This window comes from Myiozetetes cayanensis, unplaced genomic scaffold (genome assembly GCF_022539395.1).
Source record: "Myiozetetes cayanensis isolate MyiCay16 unplaced genomic scaffold, myiCay2020 scf30, whole genome shotgun sequence".
NCBI classification, from domain to species: Eukaryota; Metazoa; Chordata; class Aves; order Passeriformes; family Tyrannidae; genus Myiozetetes; species Myiozetetes cayanensis.
The window spans coordinates 2,341,918-2,363,130 of record NW_026087522.1 but is presented as its reverse complement, the minus strand read 5'-3'; the positions used below and the strand labels follow the sequence as shown (position 1 = coordinate 2,363,130).

The following is a 21,213-nucleotide window of genomic DNA, read 5'->3' as shown; positions in this document are numbered from 1 at the left end:
GGAGCCCTGTGTGTGCTGTCCTGCACCTGGAGCTTCCCGGGGGGAGCAGCTCGGAGAGAATCGCTGCCAGGAAAGGGAGGTTTTGTGGGTTTGGCTTTTAAATTCCCTCCCTGTGCCTTGGCTGTTCGGTTCTCAGAGTGGTTTCTGCTGGGGCAGGGCAGGGGAGAGGCAGGACTGTGAGCTGGGGGGGACAGGGAGGAGGTGGGAAGCTGAGGAGGATGTGTGTGAAGGTCACAGCAAATCCCGAGGGGGATTTGTGCCACCCTGAGCCTTCAGAGCAGCTCCAGGCCCTGAGAGCACAAGGACAGGAGCTCCAGGAGCAACACCCTGAGCTGATAAATCCCGCCAGGGAGCAGGGGGCAGCTCAGGCTGGGCTCCAGCGATGATTTTATGGAAAACAAGGAGAGGAGGTGAAGGCAGAGAGGTCTGCTCTGTGTCTGAGAAACTTCCCTTATCAAAAGACAGATTGGTGACACTTTTTCCTCGATGCAGCTTCCCAGGCATTTCAAAGCCTCCGAAATTTCATTATCTAAGGAGCAGTCGCTGGCTTTGTTGGGGACTTCTGGCTGCTTTACAAAGCAATTCCAGCATTATTATTGGAACAAAAACATAACAACTACTAATCCTCTGCTTAAATGACCAGTAAGTTCCCTGCAGGCAGTGCTCTGCCAAAACATTTATCCACCTAATTTTATTTCATGTAGTTTCTTTAAATTCAGATTTAACCTTTTGTGATGGGGGTTGGAGGCAGTTCTGTTCAGAAGCACATTTTACAGTCACCTGGGAATGTAATTCCCTGGTGCAGGGAAGGGAGGGGGCTGCTGCTTGTCCACATTAAAAGGTGTCTTACAGAGCTGTGAAAGGACAAATTTCCTTTCAGGTCACTCAGCGCCTGTTTTTTGAAGGAGTGTGGCCAGGCAGAAGTGAAAAGCTCAATCCCTCTGCAGGTTAAGTGGAGTCAAACCCCTTTTTTTCCAGGGGCAGGACAAGCTTTTCCCAAGCTGGCAGCATCACACGGCCATGAGACACTGCTGGCTCAGCCAGGACCTCCTCGCTCATCCTTGGAGCTTCTGAGACTGTTCCCTGGGAAAAACACAACTTCAGCTGAAAACCAGGAGGATTTCCCAGGTTTCAATCAAACAGGAGCGGGGGGAGAGGATGCCAGAAATCTCGGAATGTGTCATTTAGCCTGGAACAGCTTCTTTCGGTGCCTCCTCGGCTTGTTTTTCCCACCACACTCCTACTTTCTGATTTGAGTCAAACTTTCAGCTGGAAAGCCGGCACTTCAAAGGGGAAGAGGAGCATATTCTGCCTGGGAAATGTTTAACTGAAATATCGCAGCACTTGTGAAATGAACGGCGCCGTTTAGGAGCTGTCAAAACAAAACCCTTCCATCTTCCCAAGTTTCCTTCCCCCCCTCCCCCACCCCAGGGGAAAAAAATAAAAATTGCCTGTCTTTGACATGAATTTGTAAATACTTTGTTCCCTGTCCAGGCAAGGCATTGGGATGAGATGACCCTTGAGGTCCCTTCCAGCCCCAAACCACGCCACGATTCTGTTTCCCATCGCCACAAAAACCCTCCCCAAGGTTTATACTCTTTGCAAATGAATAAAACATCACCAGGCTCTGTGCAAAGGCCAGGGGGAGAAAGGCAGAGGGGGGAGGACGAGGTCAGCTGTGTAAAATAGCTGAGGAGACTGATTCCCATCGTGGGGAATCATGGCACGGGCAGCACTTCATCTGCTTCCCCTTCTCTCCGCTCGCTCGTGGCTGTTGCTGTGCTGGAGGAGCAGGAGGAGGAGGAGGAGGAGGAGGAGGCAGAGCAGGGCTGGCAGGAGGCTGTGGATGTCTGGATGGTGTTGCTACCATGGGCTCCTGCGTGTGCCGGAGCGGGCGAGCCCCGCGTGCCTCCTGCCTGCCCGGCCCAGCCGTGCACAGCGTGAGATAAACAAAGCTGCCTCTGGACATGTCATGCCTTAAAATAGATGTTCAGGCATCAGCCTCTCTCTCTCCAGCGGCGGCGGCAGCGGCGAGACATGGCCGACTGGAGCTGATCCTGCCCCCGCTCCCAGAAGGAATCCCAGCCCTCGCCAAGGTAGAGTGAGGGGTGGGCGTCCCCTCCCCGCTGGGTCTGTGTGTCTGTGTGTCTGTCTGTCTGTCTGTCTGTGTGCCAGGGGGCCGTGCAACCAGGGTGGCAACTCCTCTGCCAGCCTGGCACGGGGGTCTGGAGCTGCCACAGAGGGAGCAGGGAGTGACCCTTCTTTCCAGAGGGGGTGCCCCCCATGCCTGGGGGGATTTTGGGGTGCCCTGAGCGCTGGGGGAGCTGTTCCCAGCCCTGGGATGAGGGGCAGTGCCTCACTAACACCTCGGGGGGCTGGCATGGGGGTGTGCAGGGGGTGGGATGCTGAGAGCAGCTTTGGGCCTGGGGTTCCCAGCGCTGCAGCCCGGGAAAGGTGTGGATTGCTGGTTTTCCAGCTGTGGCAGGAAGGGGGGCTGCAGTTCCTCCATCTCCAGCTCTCTGCGTGATTCGGTCGCTCTTCCAGACCCCCCTGCTGTTCGTCTCTCAGCGCTGGTGACATGTTGGCTGTGCTGCAGCCAAGGTCACCCAAGGTTTGAGGGCCCTGCCCGGTGCCCTTCCCAGGTGGGCTTTGCCAAGTCTGAATTCCTGGCGTGGAGGAGTCCAAAACGTGATCAGGGCAGGGCGAGATCTGGGTGTGTGCTGTGCTGGGGGGCCAGGGATGAGCACTTTGGGCAGGGCTGAGCTGCCCTGAGCAGCTCCCCGGGGCTCTGAAGTGCCCCCCCTGGAATGGGGAGTGGGGAGGGAGACACCCTGGAGTCTCCCTGGGCTCCCTCCGAGCTCGCCCATGTCCTTGCAATGCTTTTCTCTGCACGTTGCCAAGAAATGGCTGGAGGCTCCTTCCTTCTGCTCCACTGGCTGGTGCCTCGGGCAGCACGGCAGAGCAGAGGGACAGGCTCTGACCCAGCCTGGGCAGCCCAAGGTCGTTGTGTTCCCCTCCAGTCCCAGGGACAGCTGGGCTGGGCTGGGGGGTGTGAGAGGAGGCTCTTTGGGCACCCCCCAGGGTGGGAGTGAGGGGAGAAAGAGAATTGGCTCCCGTGGGAGGGACTGCCAGCACAAAAAGGCCCCTCTGACCACACTGGGCCCAGGGAGTGTGACCTCCCCAACTGGGAGGGCTCCTGCAGATGTGTGACAAACATCCCGACCATCCAAAGGCTTGGGAGCAGGGCTGTTGTGTCCTAGAGGAGCTGCTCTGTAAAACGAGCCTTCTCATCCCCTGGAGTTAACTCTTGCCAGCCCAGCCCAGCCCTGGCTGTTCAGCTGCAGCAGCAGCACTGCCGTACACGGAGGGGTTAATCCTTCCTCTCCTTCCCCGGAGGGCTCTGGAGGAGCCTGGGCCCTGGCCAGGCTGCCTGGTGCCATATGGAATCCTCCACCTGTCTGGGGCTTTCTCCTCCCCAGTCCTGGTGTTGTGCCCAGACCTGGCTGCCTTTCCTGGCCCACTGAGCGCGGCTCTGGCAGCACCAGCCCCGAGCTGGCAGGAAGGTGGTCCTGTGCACGGCACCTCCTGCCAACGTGGCCTCAGCCCAAAGCCGTGGGGCTGGAGCAAGAGCTCAGCCTGGCTCAGCCCGGCTGCCTCGCCAGCCCTGGCAGCACCAGCTTCTCCCCCAGCAGTTTTCCTCCCTGGGAGGGACTCAGGGGGTGCTCACTCGGCCTCAGGCTGGGTGGGTGGCTGAGCTGACATGGGGAGGGTGAGAACTGGCTGCTCTGGGCCAGTGTTTCTACAAAAGGGACGGAGCGAGAGGTCCCCACTTACAGCACCGCAGAATCCCAGGATCGTTTGGGCTGGAAGAGCCCTCCCAGCTCATGGAATCCTGCCTGTGTCCCGTCCCCACCCTGTCCCCCAGCCCAGAGCACTGAGTGTCACGTCCTGTCCTTCCTTGGACACCTCCAGGGCTGGGGACTCCCTGGGCAGCCCCTTCCAACACCTGACCACCCTTTCCATGGAGAAATTCCTCCTGATGTCCAACCTGCCCCTCCCCTGGCACAGCTTGAGGCCGTTCCCTCTCCTCCTGTCCCTTGTCCCCTGGGAGCCCCCCAGCTCTCTCAGCTCCGTTCCCTTCCCTGGACACGCTCCAGCCCCTCGGTGTCCCTCTGGCACTGAGGGGCCAGTTCTCCTCACGGCATCTCCCCTGCTCTCCCTGGCAGGACCGTGGGTGGCAGCGGCAGCAGAGGTGACCCCCAGGCCCCCGCTCGGCCTCCTCGCCCCCACAGGTATGCCTTGTGGCTCTCGGCAGCTCCCATGGCCTTCCTGTCCAGGTTCTACAGGGCCAGCAGCAGGTCCCCCAGCCGGGCCCCGCGGGAGGAGCGCAGGGGACACCCCATCCTCAGCGTGTTCGAGCTGGAGAGGCTCCTGTACACGGGCAAGACGGCCTGCAACCACGCCGATGAGGTGTGGCCAGGGCTCTACCTGGGAGACCAGTACGTATGGGAACGGGGCAGGGCGGCTTTGGGGGAACGGGGGGATCTTGGGAGGGGAAATGTTGGGAAAAGGAGGGAGAGTAGGGTGTGGTGAGTGTGGAACACCGGAGGAAAGGAAGGAGGACTTTGAAGTGCTTCCCAGCAGGGCTGTGAAGAGAGTCCACAGGATCACAGGATAGCCTGAGCTGGGAGGGACCCCCAAGGAGCAGCAAGCCCAACCCTCAGCCCTGCACGGGACTATCCCTAAAAGTCCCACCCTGTGCCCCAGAGGATCATCCAGACCCTCCTGGAGCTCTGGCAGCCTTGGGGCTGTGCCCACTGCCCTGGGGAGCCTGTTCAGTGCCAACCACCCTCTGGGGGAAGAACCTTTCCCTGAGATCCACCCTGAGCCTGCCCTGACACAGCTCCAGCCATTCCCTGGGGTCCTGTCCCCGGAGCTCAGTGCCTGCCCCTCTTCTTCCCCTCCCAAGGAAGTTGCATCCTGCTACTGTGGTGGTGGGGGGAAGGTGTGTGTTTGGGGTCAGGGGCTGCGAGATTGGCCTAAAACTCGAGAATCTCCAGCTCCTGGTGTTCTCCCTCCATGCCCACCTCCCTCAGGCGGGGATGCTGGTGCGGGGCAGCCTTTGGGGACTGTGAAACGCTCTAACCCGTCCCCCGTGTGCCCCCTGCCCCGCTCTGTGCAGAGATATAGCCTCCAACCGGCGGGAGCTGGCCCACCTGCGCATCACCCACGTGCTCAACGCCTCCCACAGCAAGTGGAGGGGGGGTGCCGAGTACTACGAGGGCACCGGGATCCGCTACCTGGGCATCGAGGCGCACGACTCGCCCTCCTTCGACATGAGCCCCTACTTCTACCCCGCCGCCGACTTCATCCACCAGGCCCTGAACGAAGGTCAGCGGGGAAGGGGGTCCTGTGGGGCCGTGGGGAGCAGGGGTGGCAAGGGGGAGGCTGGGTCCCGGCTCCCAGGGCTGTGCCGTGACCCAGTGCCCCTGTTTGCCCCCCGCCAGGGAGGATCCTCGTGCACTGCGCCGTCGGGGTCAGCAGGTCGGCCACCTTGGTCCTCGCCTACCTCATGATCCGCCACCACATGCCCCTCGTGGAAGCCATAAAGACGGTCAAGGACCACCGTGGTATCATCCCCAACCGCGGCTTCCTGCGCCAGCTGGTGGCCCTGGACAATGCCCTGAGGCTGAAGAGGAGCTCCTGAAGGAGGAGGAGGAGGAGGAGGAGGAGGGGTGCTGTGGTGGGAGCAGTGCCCACCTCCTGCCCGCTGAGCTCAGAGCAGGCTCATGGGTCACCCGAGCCCAGGGGGTGCCCAGCCCTGCCAGCTATTCCCAGTGCCCTCCACCTGCAATCCTGCCAGCCAGGCAGGCCTAACCAGAGCCTCCCTCCCAGCCTGCTCGCTCCAAGATGCCTCCAGAGGGACTCGGCCCCACCTTACCGGTCACTCCATCCCTGCGGGCTCCAGGCCTCGTTCTCCCTCCTGGAAATGCATTTTCCAAGCCAGTCCTGCCCCTCCCTCGCAGGACACCGAAGCTCTCTGCGTCCCCTGTCGTGTCCCCCGTGTGTTCTCGGTGTGTGTAGCCTTGTGAACCAGGTCTGGTGTGTGGGCTCAGCCACACCGGCCCCTCGTCCTTGTGTCTGGGTGTTCTCCATGCCTCGTGTCACCCCGTGAAAATAAAGCCAGTGCTAAGGAGAAACCTGGCCACCCCTCTGCTTTGGGACAGCTCCAGCCGGGACCTGTCACAGGAGTCAGTGGCAGAGCATCACCCCGAGTGCTCGGGGCTGGGATGGATCTGATTCCTCTTCCCCAGATCCTCAGTCCAGGGGTCAAACTTGAGCCCCCACAGGGCTGGGCATCCCCACTCTTTTCTTTTGCAGCAGTGGGGACAGAGTGGGGCTCCTGGTGGGGAGCAGAGCTGGGCTGGCAGTCACAGGGGCTCCACCCAGCACGAGGTGCCCACGTCGGTCTCCAGCCAGGCCTGTGACAAACCCCTTCCCCGAGAGCTGGGCTGAGTCCAGGAGGGTGGCCAAGGCCAGGAGCGGGTGTGTGAGTGGCTGGGGTGGCCCCAGGGTGCCCCACACGCTCCCAGCACTCATTGTGTCCCGCTCCCATTATAGCTCCATTCTTCCTGCGCTTCCGGAGAGCGGCCGGAGCAGCGCCGGCCTCGGCTGGAGCCCGTGCTGGGATCCTGTAAACACTGAGGGAGGGGAGCCCCATGGCCACCAGCCACCTGCAGGGGCCTCAGCGTGGAGGGAGACGCTGATCATGAAGTCATTTAAGTTGGAAAAGACCTCTAAGATCAAGCCCAACCATCCCCCAGCACTGCCAAGGCCACCACTAACCCGTGTCCCCAAGGGCCACATCTCTCTGTTAGATCCTCCAGGGATGAGGATCCACCACTAACCCTGTGCCAGGGCTGGACAGCCTTTCCCATGAGTATCCAGCCTATCACACCCCAAACCTGAGACTGAGAGCCTCCAGGAGCTCTGGAGGTTTGGGCTTCCCCCAAAGGGCTGGTCCGTGCCCGAGGCCGGGCTGGGCGCCAGCCGGGTGACATTTGAGGCACATAATTCCCACCTGGATCCCACGTGGGAGCGCTGCTGCCAGAGGATGGGGCGGGGTTTGTTCCGTGGGACACTCGCCGTGGGATGCTCAGGGCTGACACCCCGGGATGCTCAGGGACACCCGTGGGATGCTCAGGACACCCGTGGGATGCTCAGGGACACCCATGAGATGCTCAGGGCGGGGACCCCCTTGCGTGTCCGGTCCCCCGGGGACCCCCCGCCCGTGGCATCCCCGTGTCCCGGCGGGGCCGGCGCGTCGGGGGCGGTCCGGGGGCGGCTCCGGGGCTGCCGGGGCCGGGGCGGGGTTTTGCGGGCACGGCCGCTCCCGGCCATGGCCTGGCCGAGCCTCCCTGCCCCGCGGAGCGGCTGCCGGATGCCTCCGTTCCAGTGGTGCCACGGTGAGAGCGGGGGCGATGGGGAGGGTCGGCGGTGGGGGCGATGGGGAGGGGGCGATGCCCTCCCTCCTGCCCGGGATGGGAGGGATGCGGGCTGTGGGTCGGGGTGGGCGCACGGACCCCGCTCCGAGGGCTCCCGGGGTCCCGGTGCCACCGCTCTGCTCCCGGAGCCGCGAGTCCTGCTCGGTTCCCAGGGATAAATCCGGCGGCGAAATGGGTTTGCCACGTTTTCGCTGGTTGCACTGACGAAAAACAAACAAACAAACAAAACCTCCAAAAACCGACCAAAAAAAAGCCCCCAACCCCTTTTTTCGCGTGTCCGCAAAAGTGGAATAAACTTATTTTTAGCCCTCCCCCCGGCTCGTCACGCTCCGTGCTGGCCCTAAGAAGTTCTCGGGAACCGGAGCTGAGCTCGCACATGTGAGGGAGGGTTTTGGTTTGAACGAGAAGTGGTTTTGTTTTCACGGCTAAGTAGTTGAGAAAGCCGCGCTGGGAATTCCACCATCAAAGCCCTGCCTGAGCAACAAAAGGCCGGGCTGGTTTAATTTATGAAAGGGTTTGAAGCTTTTTGAAGCTAAAAATATAGTTATATTCAGCAAATCAGCAGGGCCCGGCGCTGTTAAGGACCTTTACAGAGCTGGGGCTGTTGATGGGAAGAAGTCTGAGACCCACCGAAGAAATCACATTTTCAGCCTAAATAGGTTTGTTCAAAACACCCTCCCGGCCTGAGGGCCGAGCAGCTCCTCCTTTGCACCACGGCTTTTCCTCCTGTTGCTTCATCTGTGGTTCAGCACTTCGCAGTCCAGGTGACATCATCTTGGGGGGAGCTGGTTATCCCCCACGGACACTGCTTGGCTTGGGGGCAGCTTTTGCAGGAAACCCATTGCAGCATCACAGCAAAAAAAAAAAAATGATATGGAAGCTGCATTCAATTTTCTGATGCAAAGCCCACGGCCTTTGTGTGGGAGGAGAAAGAATGGTTTCGTTTAATGACCTGCTGAGTTTTCCATTTGTTTTATTGAACGAGAATTGGGGTGAGGGAGAAGCCCTGCTCAGCAAAAACCCTGAGCCTGCACCATTGGGGTGGAAACTTGTGTCTGTCCTGACTTGAAAAGCTGTGAAATGCTCCAAAATGTGGCGTCTGAAGGGCCAAAGCTTTGGCAGTTTGTGTGAAAAATATTTTGCTGGTGGAACAAAGCCCCTTCCTGGGCATCCTCTGTGTGGGAGGAGAGCCCAGAAAGTCCCCAGGTGTCTGTGGGCACTTTCACACACGTCAACCAATCCCTCTTTTCTCATTTTTTTACCCCATCTAAATAACTGCTCCAGCCCTTTGGGAGTTCTGGTCCTGGGAGACCTGAGCTGGTGGCACGGGTTTGGTGCTCAGCAGCCCTTCATCCCGTGTCGCTCGAGCCCGGATTTGATCCATTTCCCTTGAACTAAAAATACGAGCGCCTTTGTCAGGCCGAGGGGTTTGTGATAATCAAAACCACCCGGGCACCCCCCCCAGGCTGTGCTGGGGAGGGGTGGGAGGGGAGAGTTGGGAGGGAGGGCCTCTCTTTTTGGGGAGGCTGAGCTCAGCAGCCTCGCTGGGACCCTGCTGCTCCTGGCAGGACCGTCCCATGGGCTGCGCTTCCCTGGGGCCACTTTTTGGCATCCCAGCCCGCAGCTCACGAATTCCTGGATGCCCCTTTGACAGGAATGACCCTGCTGAGCTGGTGAGTCCAGAATTAGCTGTGTTGTGGCTGGCAGGGACTTGTCAACTCCTCTCTGCTTCCCTCGCTCCGAGGCTGTTGCAGCGTCTCGTGTTCCACCTCAGGCTTCGCCCGCCGATGGTTTGGCTGCCCCTCTCTCAGCAACCAGGTGGCTTTCCCACGTGGATGTGTCTGTCCCCCTGTGGGGATTTCGGGTGTCTTCTGCCCCACGGGGTGGAAGGGATGGCTGGGGTGGTGGTTGGGTTTGGAGCCCCTTAGATGAGCACAGAGGGATGTGCTGGGGAGGGTTTGTGTCTCCCGGGGTTCTTCTTCCCCTTCTCTTGGGGAATTGCTCCTGGAAAACCCAGCTTTCCCTGCTCTCTGGGGAGCTGATTCTCCTCCTGCTATCCCTGACAAGGGTTTTCCCATCCCAATTCCCCTCCTGCTATCCCAGACCAGGGCTTTTCCAGCTCATCACTGGTGGCCACCAGCAGGTCCAGGCCATCCCCTGCTGGTTGTCAGCCCCTCTCCAGGCTCTACCTGTGGGACTCTTTCTGTCCCCACTCGTGTGGCCCAGGGGCTGGTGCTTCTCAGCAGGTTCTGGGAATGACCTGAAACACCCCTAGGAAGGGTTATTGTTTCACTGTGGTCCGTTATTGTTACCAGAACCCACCCCCTCTGCCCAGCCTGGAGCGGGGGGCTTCCTCCACCCACCCACAGCCCCCTGTCCCACCTGCAGGTGCACCAGCATTACCTCATGTCCTTGCTCAGTGGGTTTTTTTTTTCAGAGCTGTATATGCTTTGTTTTGGTTTGGTTTGGGATTTTTTAAATTTTTTTTTGGAGCATTTCTCGAATCATTTCCAGCAAGGAAACGGCAAAAAAATTAATGAACCTTTCCTATTGTCCTTCCTGCACCTGGCAGTCTCGGGAGCAGGAGGCTGGGGGAGAGAGAGAGGGACCCAGCAAACAAATCCTCCCTTTCCCACCCCGGGCACGAGGTGGGTGATGGATGGATTGTCTCCGCTCCTTACAAGTGGCTCTGCCCTCTGTGGCAGGAAAAGCCCATTTCCTACAGTCCAGGCTCTCCTCTGGTGCTGCTCCAGCTGCATGGTGGGGACCAGTGGGATAAAATCCAAACTGCACTGGGAACAGCTGGAATCGGAGTCCCAGGCCAGGATCTCAGCCCAGCTGGGGCTCCCCTGGCCAGGCAAGTGTCCCACTGTCCCCCAGCAGTGTCCCACTGTCCCCCAGCAGTGTCCCACTGTCCCCCAGCACAGCAGGGAGGGAACCAGACCCCCCAAACCTGGGTGTGCCCCCTCACACGGGGGTTTCTGCCGCCCACTCCTGCCTGTCCCTGCTCCCCGTGGTGCTCTGGCCATCAGGGCAGGACTGGCACCCGTGGTTTTGCTGGGAAGGGGGGGTTGGATCAGTGTCCCCAGCACCGAGGACAAACCAGCACTTGCTTCTGCTGCTCCCTCAGAGCAGTGACAGACACCAACTGTTCTTGTTTTTCAAGCTGGTTGGGTTTTTTTTTCCCCTCTGTCCTTCCCTAAATCCCCTTCCAGCCTCCATGTGTTCCTCTGGAGATGAAAGCACGGGGCCTCCTTGTCTCCCAGCCGCCTGCACTGTGCCTGGGGTGCATTTGTGCTGCTGGAGGAGGGTTTGGTGGCTGTGGAAATGCAGCTGCTGGTGCCTTGCTGAGCTGCTCTGAGGGGCTGCTGCCCTTCCAGGGGAGCTCTCACAGATTCCACAGGATTGCAGCTCGCAGGACGATGTCCTGGCCTTGGTTTCGGCCCACTTTGCAAACTCCAGAGGGCACAGAGTCAGCCCAGGCTCTCCCTGCTCTCACAGCACATTCACCTTCACCTCCTTTCCCCCTTTTTCCACCCCCAGCACTGACTGTTCTGCTCCCCCTGCCAGGGTGCTCCTGCAGCCTGGGGCTGGTCTATCCCGGTAAGCCCTGCACGATGCCGCCCATCACCTTCCAGGACCTGCCCCTCAACATCTACATGGTCATTTTCGGCACCGGCATCTTCGTCTTCGTGCTCAGCCTCATCTTCTGCTGCTACTTCATCAGGTGAGCCGGGGGCTGTGGCAGAGGGTGGGGATCCCCGGGCCCTTCCCGTGTTCCCTCCCAGGACATGGGACAAGCCCCCGCCGTGATCGTGGTCCCCGCAGTTCCCCGCGGCCAGAGCAGGGCAGGAAGCGCAGGAAGGGGCTCCTGTTTTCCAGGGGACGGCACGAGGGACACATTGTGTCGTGCAGGGAAGGAGCGGGAGAGGGAGGATGTGTCTTTACATTGCTGCCTGTTCAGGGAGGGCTATTTTTAACCCCAGAGCCCGGGCAGCTGCTGGCGCTCCCAGCTGGCTCAGTCCTGGCTCCTGTCCCGGCTCTGCCCGTGTCCCCCACAAGTTTTTGGGACTGTGGGAGCACGTCTCAGTGCCTAGCTGGCAGCAGAAGCTCCGCTGCAAACTGCCCCTTCCCTCCCCGTTCCCGCTGGCTTTCTGTGCCGGGCGGTTTTCCCGACCCAAGGTCACGGCGGGGCCGGCTGGAAATCCAGCACTTCCTGCGCCGTGAACGACTTCCTAAGGCAAACAATCGGGGCTGCCATCCCTCGTGGCTGCCCCAGTGCCCGTCCCTGCCCCATGGCCACGCAGCTCAGACACAGCCCCAGAGCTGCTTATCCCCAAATCCCGGCCGGGAAGGGCATGTTCCCCCCCACCCTGTTTCGTGTGGCCCTGGAATGTTCTCGGCCGTGACGCTCACGGTGCCTTTCTCTCCCCCTCTGCAGCAAACTGCGGCACCAGGCGCAGAGCGAGCGCTTCGGGTACAAGGAGGTAACGCCCAGGGGCCGCCCCTGCACGGGCCTGGGCGGGTTTGGGGTGGGCAGGAGGGGCACACAGCAGGGCCCGAGGCTGCTCGTCCCAGGAGGGCACCTTCCAAAGCGGTGGGACGGGACAGCGTGCCCAGAACCAACCCCGGGCTCGCCCTGCCCCGTTCAGAGGATCCTTCCTGGCGCTCAACCCTCTCCCTCCTCTTGTCCCTCAGGTGGTTTTGAAGGGCGATGCCCGCAGGCTGAACGTGCACGGGGTGAGCGGGGCCGCCGCCGGCTCGGGGGGGATTTGGGATTGCAGGGATAACGCTGGGGACGCTTCCCACCTGCTCAGGAGCACATGGGGAGGCCGGGATGGGGGTGTGATGTGAGGATGTGCTGGGACTGGGATGGGATGGCATGTCTGGCGGGGGATGTGTGGATTTGGCGGCACCACAGGGCTGGGGACTGGGAGGGAATCCCCCTTCCTGAAGGTGGTTTGGGGACTGGGCTGAGCTCCCAGCTGGAAATGCCCGGGATTTCCCCACCCGTGGTGGGTCCCACGCGTTCACACCCGCCCTCCCCACCGGTGTCGCCTCCCACAGCAGACCTGCGCCGTGTGCCTGGAGGATTTCAGGGCGAAGGAGGAGCTGGGGGTGCTGCCGTGCCAGCACGCCTTCCACAGGAAGTGAGTGGGGGCTTCGGGAAAGGGGAAATTCCCCGGCAAAGGGCTGGAATTCCACCCTGTCCGTGCCCGCAGGTGCCTGGTGAAGTGGCTGGAGGTGCGCTGCGTGTGCCCCATGTGCAACAAGCCCATGGCTGGTCCGGCACAGCCCCGCGCCGGCATCGGGACCCTCCTGGACGAGCTGGTGTGAGCCTGCCCTGCTGCGAACTGGGCTCATCCCGTGGGATCCATTGTGGGATTGTGGGATGGCAGCTCCACACACGCACGGCATTGCCCTCCCCGGGCTCGCACGGCTCGTCCCGAATTTCCCAGCTGCTGTTTTTAACTGTTGGGGTCGTCGCTCTGTTTGGGGTTTTGCGTTTTCCCTGTGGGGAGCTGAGCCCCCCACGGGGCAGGAGGGGGGAGTGTCATGTCTTTCCCCCACCCACACTGCGCTGCACAGAGTATTTTTGTACCTGATCCCATCCCCAGGAATGTACAGTTTTGTGTAAAAAAAAAAAACACACCAAAATTATGAAATGGTGATTTTTTTATTTTTTTTTTTTTCCCAGCCGGTCTGGGCTGCGGGGGCCATTCCGGAGGGGTTCGGGGGAAGATGCTGGGATCCCCCAGGTGTCACAGGGGTGTTTCGGGGTGGTCCTCAAGAAGGGGGGAGAGGATGCTGAGACCCCCCCAGCCCGTGGGAGGGGACAGCGCTGGCTGTGACCCAGTTTGGGGCCGGTTTAGGCGCTTTGGGGTAATTTCTCACAGCCTCTCCGAGGCTGTGAGAAATTACCCCAAAGCGCCTAAACCGGCCCCAAACTGGACACCCCGCCCCACGGGACCAGGCAAGCCCACAAGCTGGGCCCCCAGTTTGCCCGTTTCCACTGGTTTTTTTGACACCTCTACACGATGATGACATCACCAGTGACATCATCAGGGCCGCCCAGCGCCCTGCAAAACTTGCCCGTTTCTGCTGACTTTTTGACACCTCCACACCGGGCTTTTGTCAGTGATGACGTCACAATCTTCAGATCACATTCTTAAGCATTTCGGCTATTTTTGACACGGTTGTTTACAAGATGACGTCATCGGTGACGTCAGGACCCCCCCGGCAATCAGAAGGGACTGTGCGATGTCGTAACAGAGGGCGCACACGTCACGCAGGCGCGTGTCCATCCCATTCATCATGGTCATGAACCGGAAGGATCGGTCGTGCTTCTTCCCGCGCCCAGTCCTACCCCCGCGCCACTCATCTCGAAGTCAGGGTGACAAAAAAATTGGCCGGTTCTCCCCTCCTACAGCCTCAGCACGCCCCGCACCACCGATCTGCCCTCTCACAGCCCCTCTCGTCGCCCTCACCTCCCCTCACTCGCCGCTTTTCCACCGCTAATTATCCATGCTAATTTATGCGCGCGGCGCCACGCCCCCCTCCCACCGTCTTTACGGTAGGCGGGTTGTTCCGCGACCGCTCGGGCTGCTGGGGTCTCTGAGGGTCTCTGAGGAGTCTCTGAGGGTCTCTCGGGGGTCTCTGGGGGTCTCTCGGGGTTCTCTGAGGGTCTCTCGGGGGTCTCCGCGTCCCGCAGGGATGTGTCTTTAGCGCGGTTTTAGGGCGCGCCATGGATGCCAGCGGCCTGAGGCCGGAGGGGGCTCCCGGGCAGCCGCCCGCTTCGGTCCCCTCGGCCGAGCAGGCGCTGCTGCAGGCCCGGCTGTCGCTGTCCGCTGGCCCCGGAGCCCTCAGGGAGCTGCTGGAGTCGGCGGAGCCGCGGTGGCTCCTCCTCGGGCCCGGCTGCCCCGCGGCGCTGGGCGAGCTGGCGGCCGCGCTGGGCGAGTCCGCGGCCCCGCCGGGCCGGGAGCGGGACGGAGCGGAGCGCCCCGGGCGGGACCGGGAGCACGGCGCGGCGGCGGAGAGGGCGGAGCAGGCGGGCGCCGTGTTGGTGCTCCTGCTGGAGAAGCTGGAGGGTGCCGGGAGCCGGGAGCGCGCCGGGCCGCCCGCGGGGGGTGCCGCGCTGCGCCGTGTGCTGGGGCACATCTACATCTTCGCTGTCACGCACCTCGGGGAGCGGCCCTGGACCACCGAGAGGAGCCGCGCGGTGGCCCGGCAGCTGCTGGAGAGGCTGGTCCGGGCCGCGGGCTGCGCGTCCGTGGCTGAATTCCTGCGGGGGAAGGATGGGGATGAAGAAGGAATGTTCGGAGCGGTGATGGGGCTCCTGAAACGGGAGTTAACCAAGTGAGTAGGGAGGGGAGGGAGCGGGGCTGTTTGGGGAATGCTGGAAGCCTTTGGGGAGCTGAGCTCAGGCATTGCATACAGATATAAAGGGGGTAAGCAAATAATATCTATTAATAAATAAAACACATGATTAGAGGCCAGGAGCTTTGCAAATACCCAGTAATGGAAGATGTTAGGGGGGAATCAGTCTGGGTTTGCTGTCAGCTGGTCCCAGTGCCCAGGAAAGCAGTGCTCGTTATTCCCAGTGTTCCCTGAGCTGGTGTTTGTGTCTCCAGGGACACCTGGAAGCGCAACCCTGCCACCAAACACGTGTTCTGCTGGACACTGCCCCACGTCACCCGGCCCTGGCTGGGCCCTCACCTGGAGCGGGTCCTCCCGCCCTCGCTGCTCATCTCCGACGACTTCCAGGAGGAGAACAAAGTCCTGGGAGTGCAGTGCCTGCACCACATCGTCCTCAACGTGGTGAGGGAGGGGATACCTCGGATCCCTCTATGTGTTGTTTGAAAGGAAGGGTCAATCACAGAATGCCCTGAGCTGGAAGGGACCTCCACTGATCCTACCCCTGGCCCTGCACAGACACCCCAACAATCCCACTCTGTCCCTCAGAGCGTTGTCCAAACGCTCCTGGAGCTCTGGCAGCCTCGGGGCTGTGCCCACTGCCCTGGGGAGCCTGTTCAGTGCCAACCACCCTCTGGGGGAAGAACCTTTCCCTGATCTCCAACCTGAGCCTGCCCTGACACAGGGTGTCCCAGGGTTTGGGAGGGCTGTGCCCCTTCCTTAGGCTGTAGCTGGGCGTGGTGCCCAGCACTAACCCCCTGCCCTGTGTTGTTGCAGCCGGGTGCGGATCTGTGCCAGTTCAACAGGGCCCAGGTGGTGTTCCACGCCCTCTACAACCACCTCTACTCCCGGGAGGCTCCTCTCGTCCAGGTAGGACACCCGAGCTTGGTTTTCATCTGCCTCTGGCCTGGAGACAAAGTAACTCCAGGGATTCCAGGACAACACCAAAGCAAAGAGAAGGCCACTGCAGGTGGCAACAGGGAATAAGAGTAGCTGGGCCTGTCAGAGGAGCAGCAGCAGCTGGGGGTGGTCAGAGGGTTGGTGTTCTGGAGAGAACACGACCAGGATTGCCCATCTCTGCTGTCTCTCCCCAAACCAGGCAGTGCTGCTGTGCCTGCTGGACCTGCTGCCCGTCCTGGAGCGATCCCAGCGGCACCAGGGCAGCAGGGCCAGGAGAGCCCGCTCCCCCTGCGACGAGGTGCTGCAGCTGGTCCTGACACACATGGAGGGAGAGCACCGGCTGGCGCTGAGGAGGGTCTATGTGGGCATCCTGCCCGCCTTCGTCAGGAGGTGAGGGCTGTACCCGGGCACCTGCCCTTGCTGGGGATGGGAGAGGCACCAGGAGCGCACAGGGGCCACGGGGACAGGGCATTATGCCAGGCTCTGCTCCCCTCTCAGGCTGTGTCTGTGCCTGCAGACTCGGCATCCTGGTGGTGCGACACCTGAAGAGGCTGGAGCGGGTCATCCTGGGGTACCTGGAGGTCTCTGATGGCCCTGAGGAAGAAGCCAGACTGGGAATGCTGGAGACACTGCAGTGCACCATAGAGCACGCCTGGCCCAGGTACCGCTCTGGGGTGACGGGCACTGTGCACAGAAACCTGGCCTGAGCACAGACCCTGCCCTCAGCGTTCCCACTTCAAGGGCCAGAGTTACTGCTGCTTGAGGAACAGGCCCTGGAATCCTAAGGAAGGATTTGTCCCAGGGAAAATGTCACTGGCATTGCTGCTTGGCTAAAAAATCTGGCCCAAAAATTAAGGCAGGTCCTCATTTTGATCCAACTTGTGCCTGCTCTGGAAGCATCAGCTTGGCTATAAATGAAATCTCTGTGGAGCGAGCGTGCTGTGGATCAGGCTGTGCAGTGACAGCGTTCCTGACACTCCATCCCAGGGTGTCCAGGCCTGTCCCCTCCTGGCACACTGGCCGTGGGCAGGGTTTGGGATGAGGTGTGGTGCTGTCTCCCTGGCAGGATGCCCTGCAGGCTGCCCGTGCTCCTCAAAGCCCTGCTGAGGCTGATCTGGGATGTCCACACGGACCCGGGCCCGACGCCGGAGCCCGTCAGAGCCGCCCTGCTCCAAAGGGCCACCCAGTGCCTCATCCTGCTGGACCACTGCTCCAGAGGGCAGGTGAAGGTGAGTCAGGGACTCAGCACCTGAGGAGGGGCGGTGTGGGGCGTGCAGGTGCCCAGGTCTTTCCTCAAGCATCAATCTCCCCCCACCCTGGCAATAATTGATAAATGACTCCATACCTATCGACAGGTATCGAGCTGTGCTCTGTGCAGGTCTCTCCCAACAGAGCTGGGGGAGGGTTGGTAACGCCATAAAACCCACTGGGAATTTTTTTTTTCCAGTGCCAAGGCACCAGGAATGACACTGTTCTTGTTCCAGGTGCTGCTGGAGGGGGTGTACAGCAGCTGTGAGGAGAACCGTGTGCGGGAATGCATCAGGAAGGTGCAGGAGAGCACGTGAGGGGGCTGGCAGCGCCCACCCCAATTTTGTACAGTAAAACTGCTTTATTTATTTAAAATTACTGTCTGTCTTGTCCCACCTGTTGGCCCCATACCTGCCATGTCCCCCAGAATACAGGTGTGTACTCCCTGGGCCACGTGTGGCCTCTCCAGCCATGGCCCAAAGCAGCAGTGCCCCCCAGGCCAGGCTCCTTCCTGGAGCACAGTCCAAGCTGAGCTTCTCGTGGCTGTAGAGAAGGTGGGGGATCTTCTTCCTTACAACTGTGCTTCACCCAGTTGTACAAACTTGCTGCCATTGCCTGGGGTTGGGACAGAAACCCTGCTTTTCTTGGAGGAAGTTTTTCATCTGGAGTATAAAACGAGTTACTGAAGGTCCTGCACAGTGGTGAAAGCTGGTGACAGATCTGGAGTCCTGTCAGTCAGTACAAAATTGAATCAGGGAGGCCTCAGGCTGCTTTTGTTTTGGTGGTTGGCTCTGTTTCTTCCTCATACTCTATTTCAATGTAGGGACGTTTTCTCCTGGCTGGTCCTTTCAGGGGCGTTTTCCCTTTAGATTTGGAGTGAGAGGCTTTCTTCTCTACTTCCTCCTCCTCTTCACTACTTGTCTCCAACTTATCCATATCCTGAGAAAGAATTGAGTGACAGGAGTGATGTCAAAGCAAGCTGTGCAACTAAACCACCTCTTTCTCCAAAATCCCCTCGTGTATCCAAGCCCATTCTGTAATCCCTGGCTCCAACTGTCCGACCAGAGGAGCTGGGGTGGAGTGGATACACTGCAGTCTGACTGTACCTTCCACAAATCTCATTTTCCTGGCTCTTACCCATCACCAGAGACACCAAAGGGTGGAGATGACCAGACAGTTTACACCTGGTGTTTCACCTACCTCAAAGTCACTGAGCTCACTGTCCTCTGCTTCCACAAACTCCCTTGTGTCCACGTCCTGCAAGAAACCAGGGTCAGAGCTGGGACTGAGCACAACAGGGTCATAACTCATGGCAGAAGAGCCACCAGGGCAGGGCAGGAGTGATGTGGCTGCGGCTGCAAGCTTTACCTCATCCTCCTCCTCTTCCCTCTCTGCATCTGACTCGCTCTCGCTCTCTGCCTCTTGCTGTTGGAGGGCTTTGTCAAAGGCGTGGATGGGGAAGTTGTAAATGTCTCCATACTGGAAAAAAGAAGTGGATTTTGTGTAAGTCACAGGAGGAGGGCACACTTTGAAACCCTGCACACAGGCAGCATCAAACTCAAATGTGCTCCCAGAGGGATCCTTACTGTGTCCTGCTTCAGCCTCTCCAGCAGTTCCTTCTCGATGGCATTATCCAGCTGAGCAGCAATCAGGGCTTTTTCCTAATGGAGAGAGAGAGAGAGAGAGATATGAGCTGTGTCAGGCTGAGGCACAGGAGCAGGGACAAGAAGGGACAGAAGGAGCGTTGTTACCTCTCGCCTCTTCTCCCGCCTCTCAATCTTCCTGCGCAGCGGGACGAGCTTCCTCCTGCAGGGAACAACAGGCAGGTGGGAATCTGTCACCCTCTGGGGAGCCACCCACGTTAGAAACGTGGCTGCAACTTGTGCAAGCGTCCTGGGGGGCACCAGTGCCCACTGGGGGTGTCCCTTACTGTCTCTTGAGGGTCAGCTTGCGGATGCGGATCAGGTACTGCGTGATCTTGGTGAACCTCTGCTTGCACTTGTGCCGGATGAACCGTGGCCAGTAGATGAGGTTCTCATCGATCTGCTCCAGAGCCTTCTCGTAGTTCTTGTTTAGCAGGACCTGGGGGGGACAGGGGAAGAGCTGAGTTACACAGCAGGGACATCTGGGAGCAGTCACATCGCTCCCAGAATCACTGAGGTTGGAAAAGGCCTCCCAGAGTCCGACCTGTGCCCAATCCCCACCTTGGCACTTCCAGTGTTTAACAGCTCTTTCCAGGAAGAAATTCCTCCTGATGTCCAACCTGAACCTCCCCTGGCACAGCTTGAGGCCGTGTCCTCTCGTTGTGGGGACACCCTCCCTGCCCCCTCAGTGAAGGCCATCAGAGCCCCCTCTGTCACCCCTCTGCTGCCCTGAGCTCACCCGCTCCCAGAGGCGCCGGGGAAACGCCGCCCGCTCGATCGTCTTCATGTACAGGTAACACCGACCTGGGGACAGGGAACACGATCCCACTGAGCACATCCCAGTGTCCTCAGGCCCCTCACCCCCTCCCCACCCACGGGCTCACTGCGGCTGCCAGAGCACAGGAACATCCAGGCTGGAAGGATGAGCCCACCCTGTGCCCCATCCCCACCTCGTCACCAGCCCAGAGCACCGAGTGCCACGTCCAGTCCTCCCTTGGACACCTCCAGGGGTGGGGACTCCACCATCCCCCTGGGCAGCCCCTTCCAATGCCTGGCCACCCTTTCCAGGCAGAAATCCCTCCTGGCGTCCCAGGAGAGGGGATCCCACCTTTCTCCTCGCGGATGGTGGCGTACTGGCTGTTGGCCAGCGGGCAGGAGGAGCGGTTGCACAGCCCCGTCAGGTTGTACTCGTTGCGACAGAAGTTCTGCGTTTTGGTGCTGGAAGAGGGGGCGAGAGGGAATGAATTAAGTAGGGAAGGGCAGGAAGACCCCACTGCCCACCTGCCCCTCGCAGCCTCTGGGACCCTCATGCCTGGTGGCACAGGGGGGACATGCCGAGGTCTGAGGCTCCCTCCCACAGCTTCCCCCACCCTGTGCCCCCCCCAAAAAAAACTCACGTCATCTTGTAGGAGCAGAACTGCCTGTTCCCCAGCATGCTCCAGACAACCTGCGGGGACAAACAGCGGGTGACACACCGCGGCACCCCTCACCCGGCCCTCCTCCCGGCTCCGGCATCCCCGCTGCGGCTCTCTCTCAGGGGGAACCCCACAAACACCGGGCGCCCCAGCGGCAGGGGAGGGTGCGGAGCCGCAAGAGGCGCGGGCACAGCACACCCGCTGCTGGCGAACCCCCCATGTGCATCCCTCCCTCTCGCCCCTCTGCCGCCCCCGGTGTGGGGAACAGGGGACACCCCGCTCCCCCGGCCACGTGGGGCGGCCGGACCAAAGCGGAGGGGCGGGCGGGCTCACATCGTCCGAGTGCATGGTGGCGGTGGCGGTGGCGGTGGCGGTGGAGGCGACAGCGAAGGCGGTGACAGCGAAGGCGGTGACAGTGAAGGAGCGGCGGCAGCGGCGGCGCCAGGGACGGGGGCAGCGGGGCCGGCCCACACGGTCAGGGCGCCGCCATTACCGGAACGGGACGTGACGGCGGGAAGGGAGGGCGGGCCCTGGAATGGCGGCCCCTCAGGAGCCGGGGGGGTGTGTGTGTGTACATATATATATATATTAAAATAACATTAATCACGAGCGACCTGAGTGGCTTTTTTTTTTTTTTTTTTTTTTTGGTCATAGGAGGCTAAACCTTATTTCCGCCTCAGTTTCTTTTCTCCAAACAAACGGATTCGTTTAATGTACGTTAGGAAGGGCACACAGGCAGCTCCGAGCAGCACGGAAACAGCACGACGCGTCAAGCTGCAGCAAAAAAAAAGAAATTATTGGGGTTTTTTTAGTGTCTCCAGAGGAGGGAGGAGCGGTGACATTACAGTGACATCTTCACTGGCGGTGGCACAGATGGATGGTGCCCTGTTGTTACAGAACAGCTTCATGCTGGGGGTTTAGAGCAGGATCTGGAGAAGGAAATCTCCCAGAGCTGATTTCATTTTGGTTTTTTTCCCCCTCCATTTTCTTTCAGGAACAGTCAGTGCTTTAAAGACATTCGCAAAGCCCCAGGACACTGCGAGAGATGTTGGTGTTCTCCTCAGGCCGTGCCTGGGACAATGCTGTTCT

General features: G+C 60.4%; 4 protein-coding genes and 1 non-coding gene across 6 annotated transcripts; 3 read left to right on the top strand and 2 right to left on the bottom strand.

Moving 5' to 3' along the window:
* Window positions 1-1,827: 1,827 nt before the first annotated feature.
* DUSP26 (dual specificity phosphatase 26) lies at window positions 1,828-6,200 on the top strand. Its single transcript, XM_050326034.1, has 4 exons — window positions 1,828-2,096; window positions 4,227-4,499; window positions 5,183-5,391; window positions 5,508-6,200. Exons 2-4 carry the CDS (start codon window positions 4,321-4,323, stop codon window positions 5,705-5,707), a joined length of 588 nt encoding a protein of 195 aa, XP_050181991.1. The 5' UTR covers window positions 1,828-2,096; window positions 4,227-4,320; the 3' UTR covers window positions 5,708-6,200.
* Window positions 6,201-7,390: 1,190 nt separating this feature from the next.
* On the top strand, window positions 7,391-13,020 carry RNF122 (ring finger protein 122). Of its 2 annotated transcripts, none has more exons than XM_050326037.1 (6): window positions 7,391-7,466; window positions 11,076-11,232; window positions 11,947-11,992; window positions 12,204-12,245; window positions 12,576-12,655; window positions 12,728-13,020. In XM_050326037.1, exons 1-6 carry the CDS (start codon window positions 7,400-7,402, stop codon window positions 12,840-12,842), a joined length of 507 nt encoding a protein of 168 aa, XP_050181994.1. In that variant the 5' UTR covers window positions 7,391-7,399; the 3' UTR covers window positions 12,843-13,020. The 2 variants fall into 2 exon arrangements, with proteins under 2 accessions (XP_050181994.1, XP_050181993.1); XM_050326036.1 differs by having other exon boundaries at window positions 12,573-12,655.
* Window positions 13,021-13,747: 727 nt separating this feature from the next.
* On the bottom strand, window positions 13,748-13,841 carry LOC126645536 (small nucleolar RNA U13). Its single transcript, XR_007630136.1, has one exon. It is a non-coding gene; the product is annotated as a small nucleolar RNA U13 (small nucleolar RNA).
* A 256-nt stretch (window positions 13,842-14,097) lies between these two features.
* Window positions 14,098-17,444, top strand: TTI2 (TELO2 interacting protein 2). The gene is made up of 7 exons (XM_050326030.1): window positions 14,098-14,861; window positions 15,137-15,323; window positions 15,696-15,788; window positions 16,018-16,208; window positions 16,336-16,479; window positions 16,885-17,047; window positions 17,303-17,444. The coding sequence occupies exons 1-7, from the start codon at window positions 14,251-14,253 to the stop codon at window positions 17,381-17,383; spliced, it is 1,470 nt and encodes a 489-aa protein (XP_050181987.1). The 5' UTR covers window positions 14,098-14,250; the 3' UTR covers window positions 17,384-17,444.
* MAK16 (MAK16 homolog) lies at window positions 17,408-20,612 on the bottom strand. Its single transcript, XM_050326033.1, has 10 exons — window positions 20,458-20,612; window positions 20,107-20,156; window positions 19,818-19,927; window positions 19,449-19,513; window positions 18,997-19,148; window positions 18,818-18,872; window positions 18,653-18,727; window positions 18,435-18,545; window positions 18,267-18,323; window positions 17,408-18,005 (listed from the first exon to the last, which is right to left on the bottom strand). The coding sequence occupies exons 1-10, from the start codon at window positions 20,470-20,472 to the stop codon at window positions 17,829-17,831; spliced, it is 867 nt and encodes a 288-aa protein (XP_050181990.1). The 5' UTR covers window positions 20,473-20,612; the 3' UTR covers window positions 17,408-17,828.
* Between the last annotated feature and the right edge of the window lie 601 nt (window positions 20,613-21,213).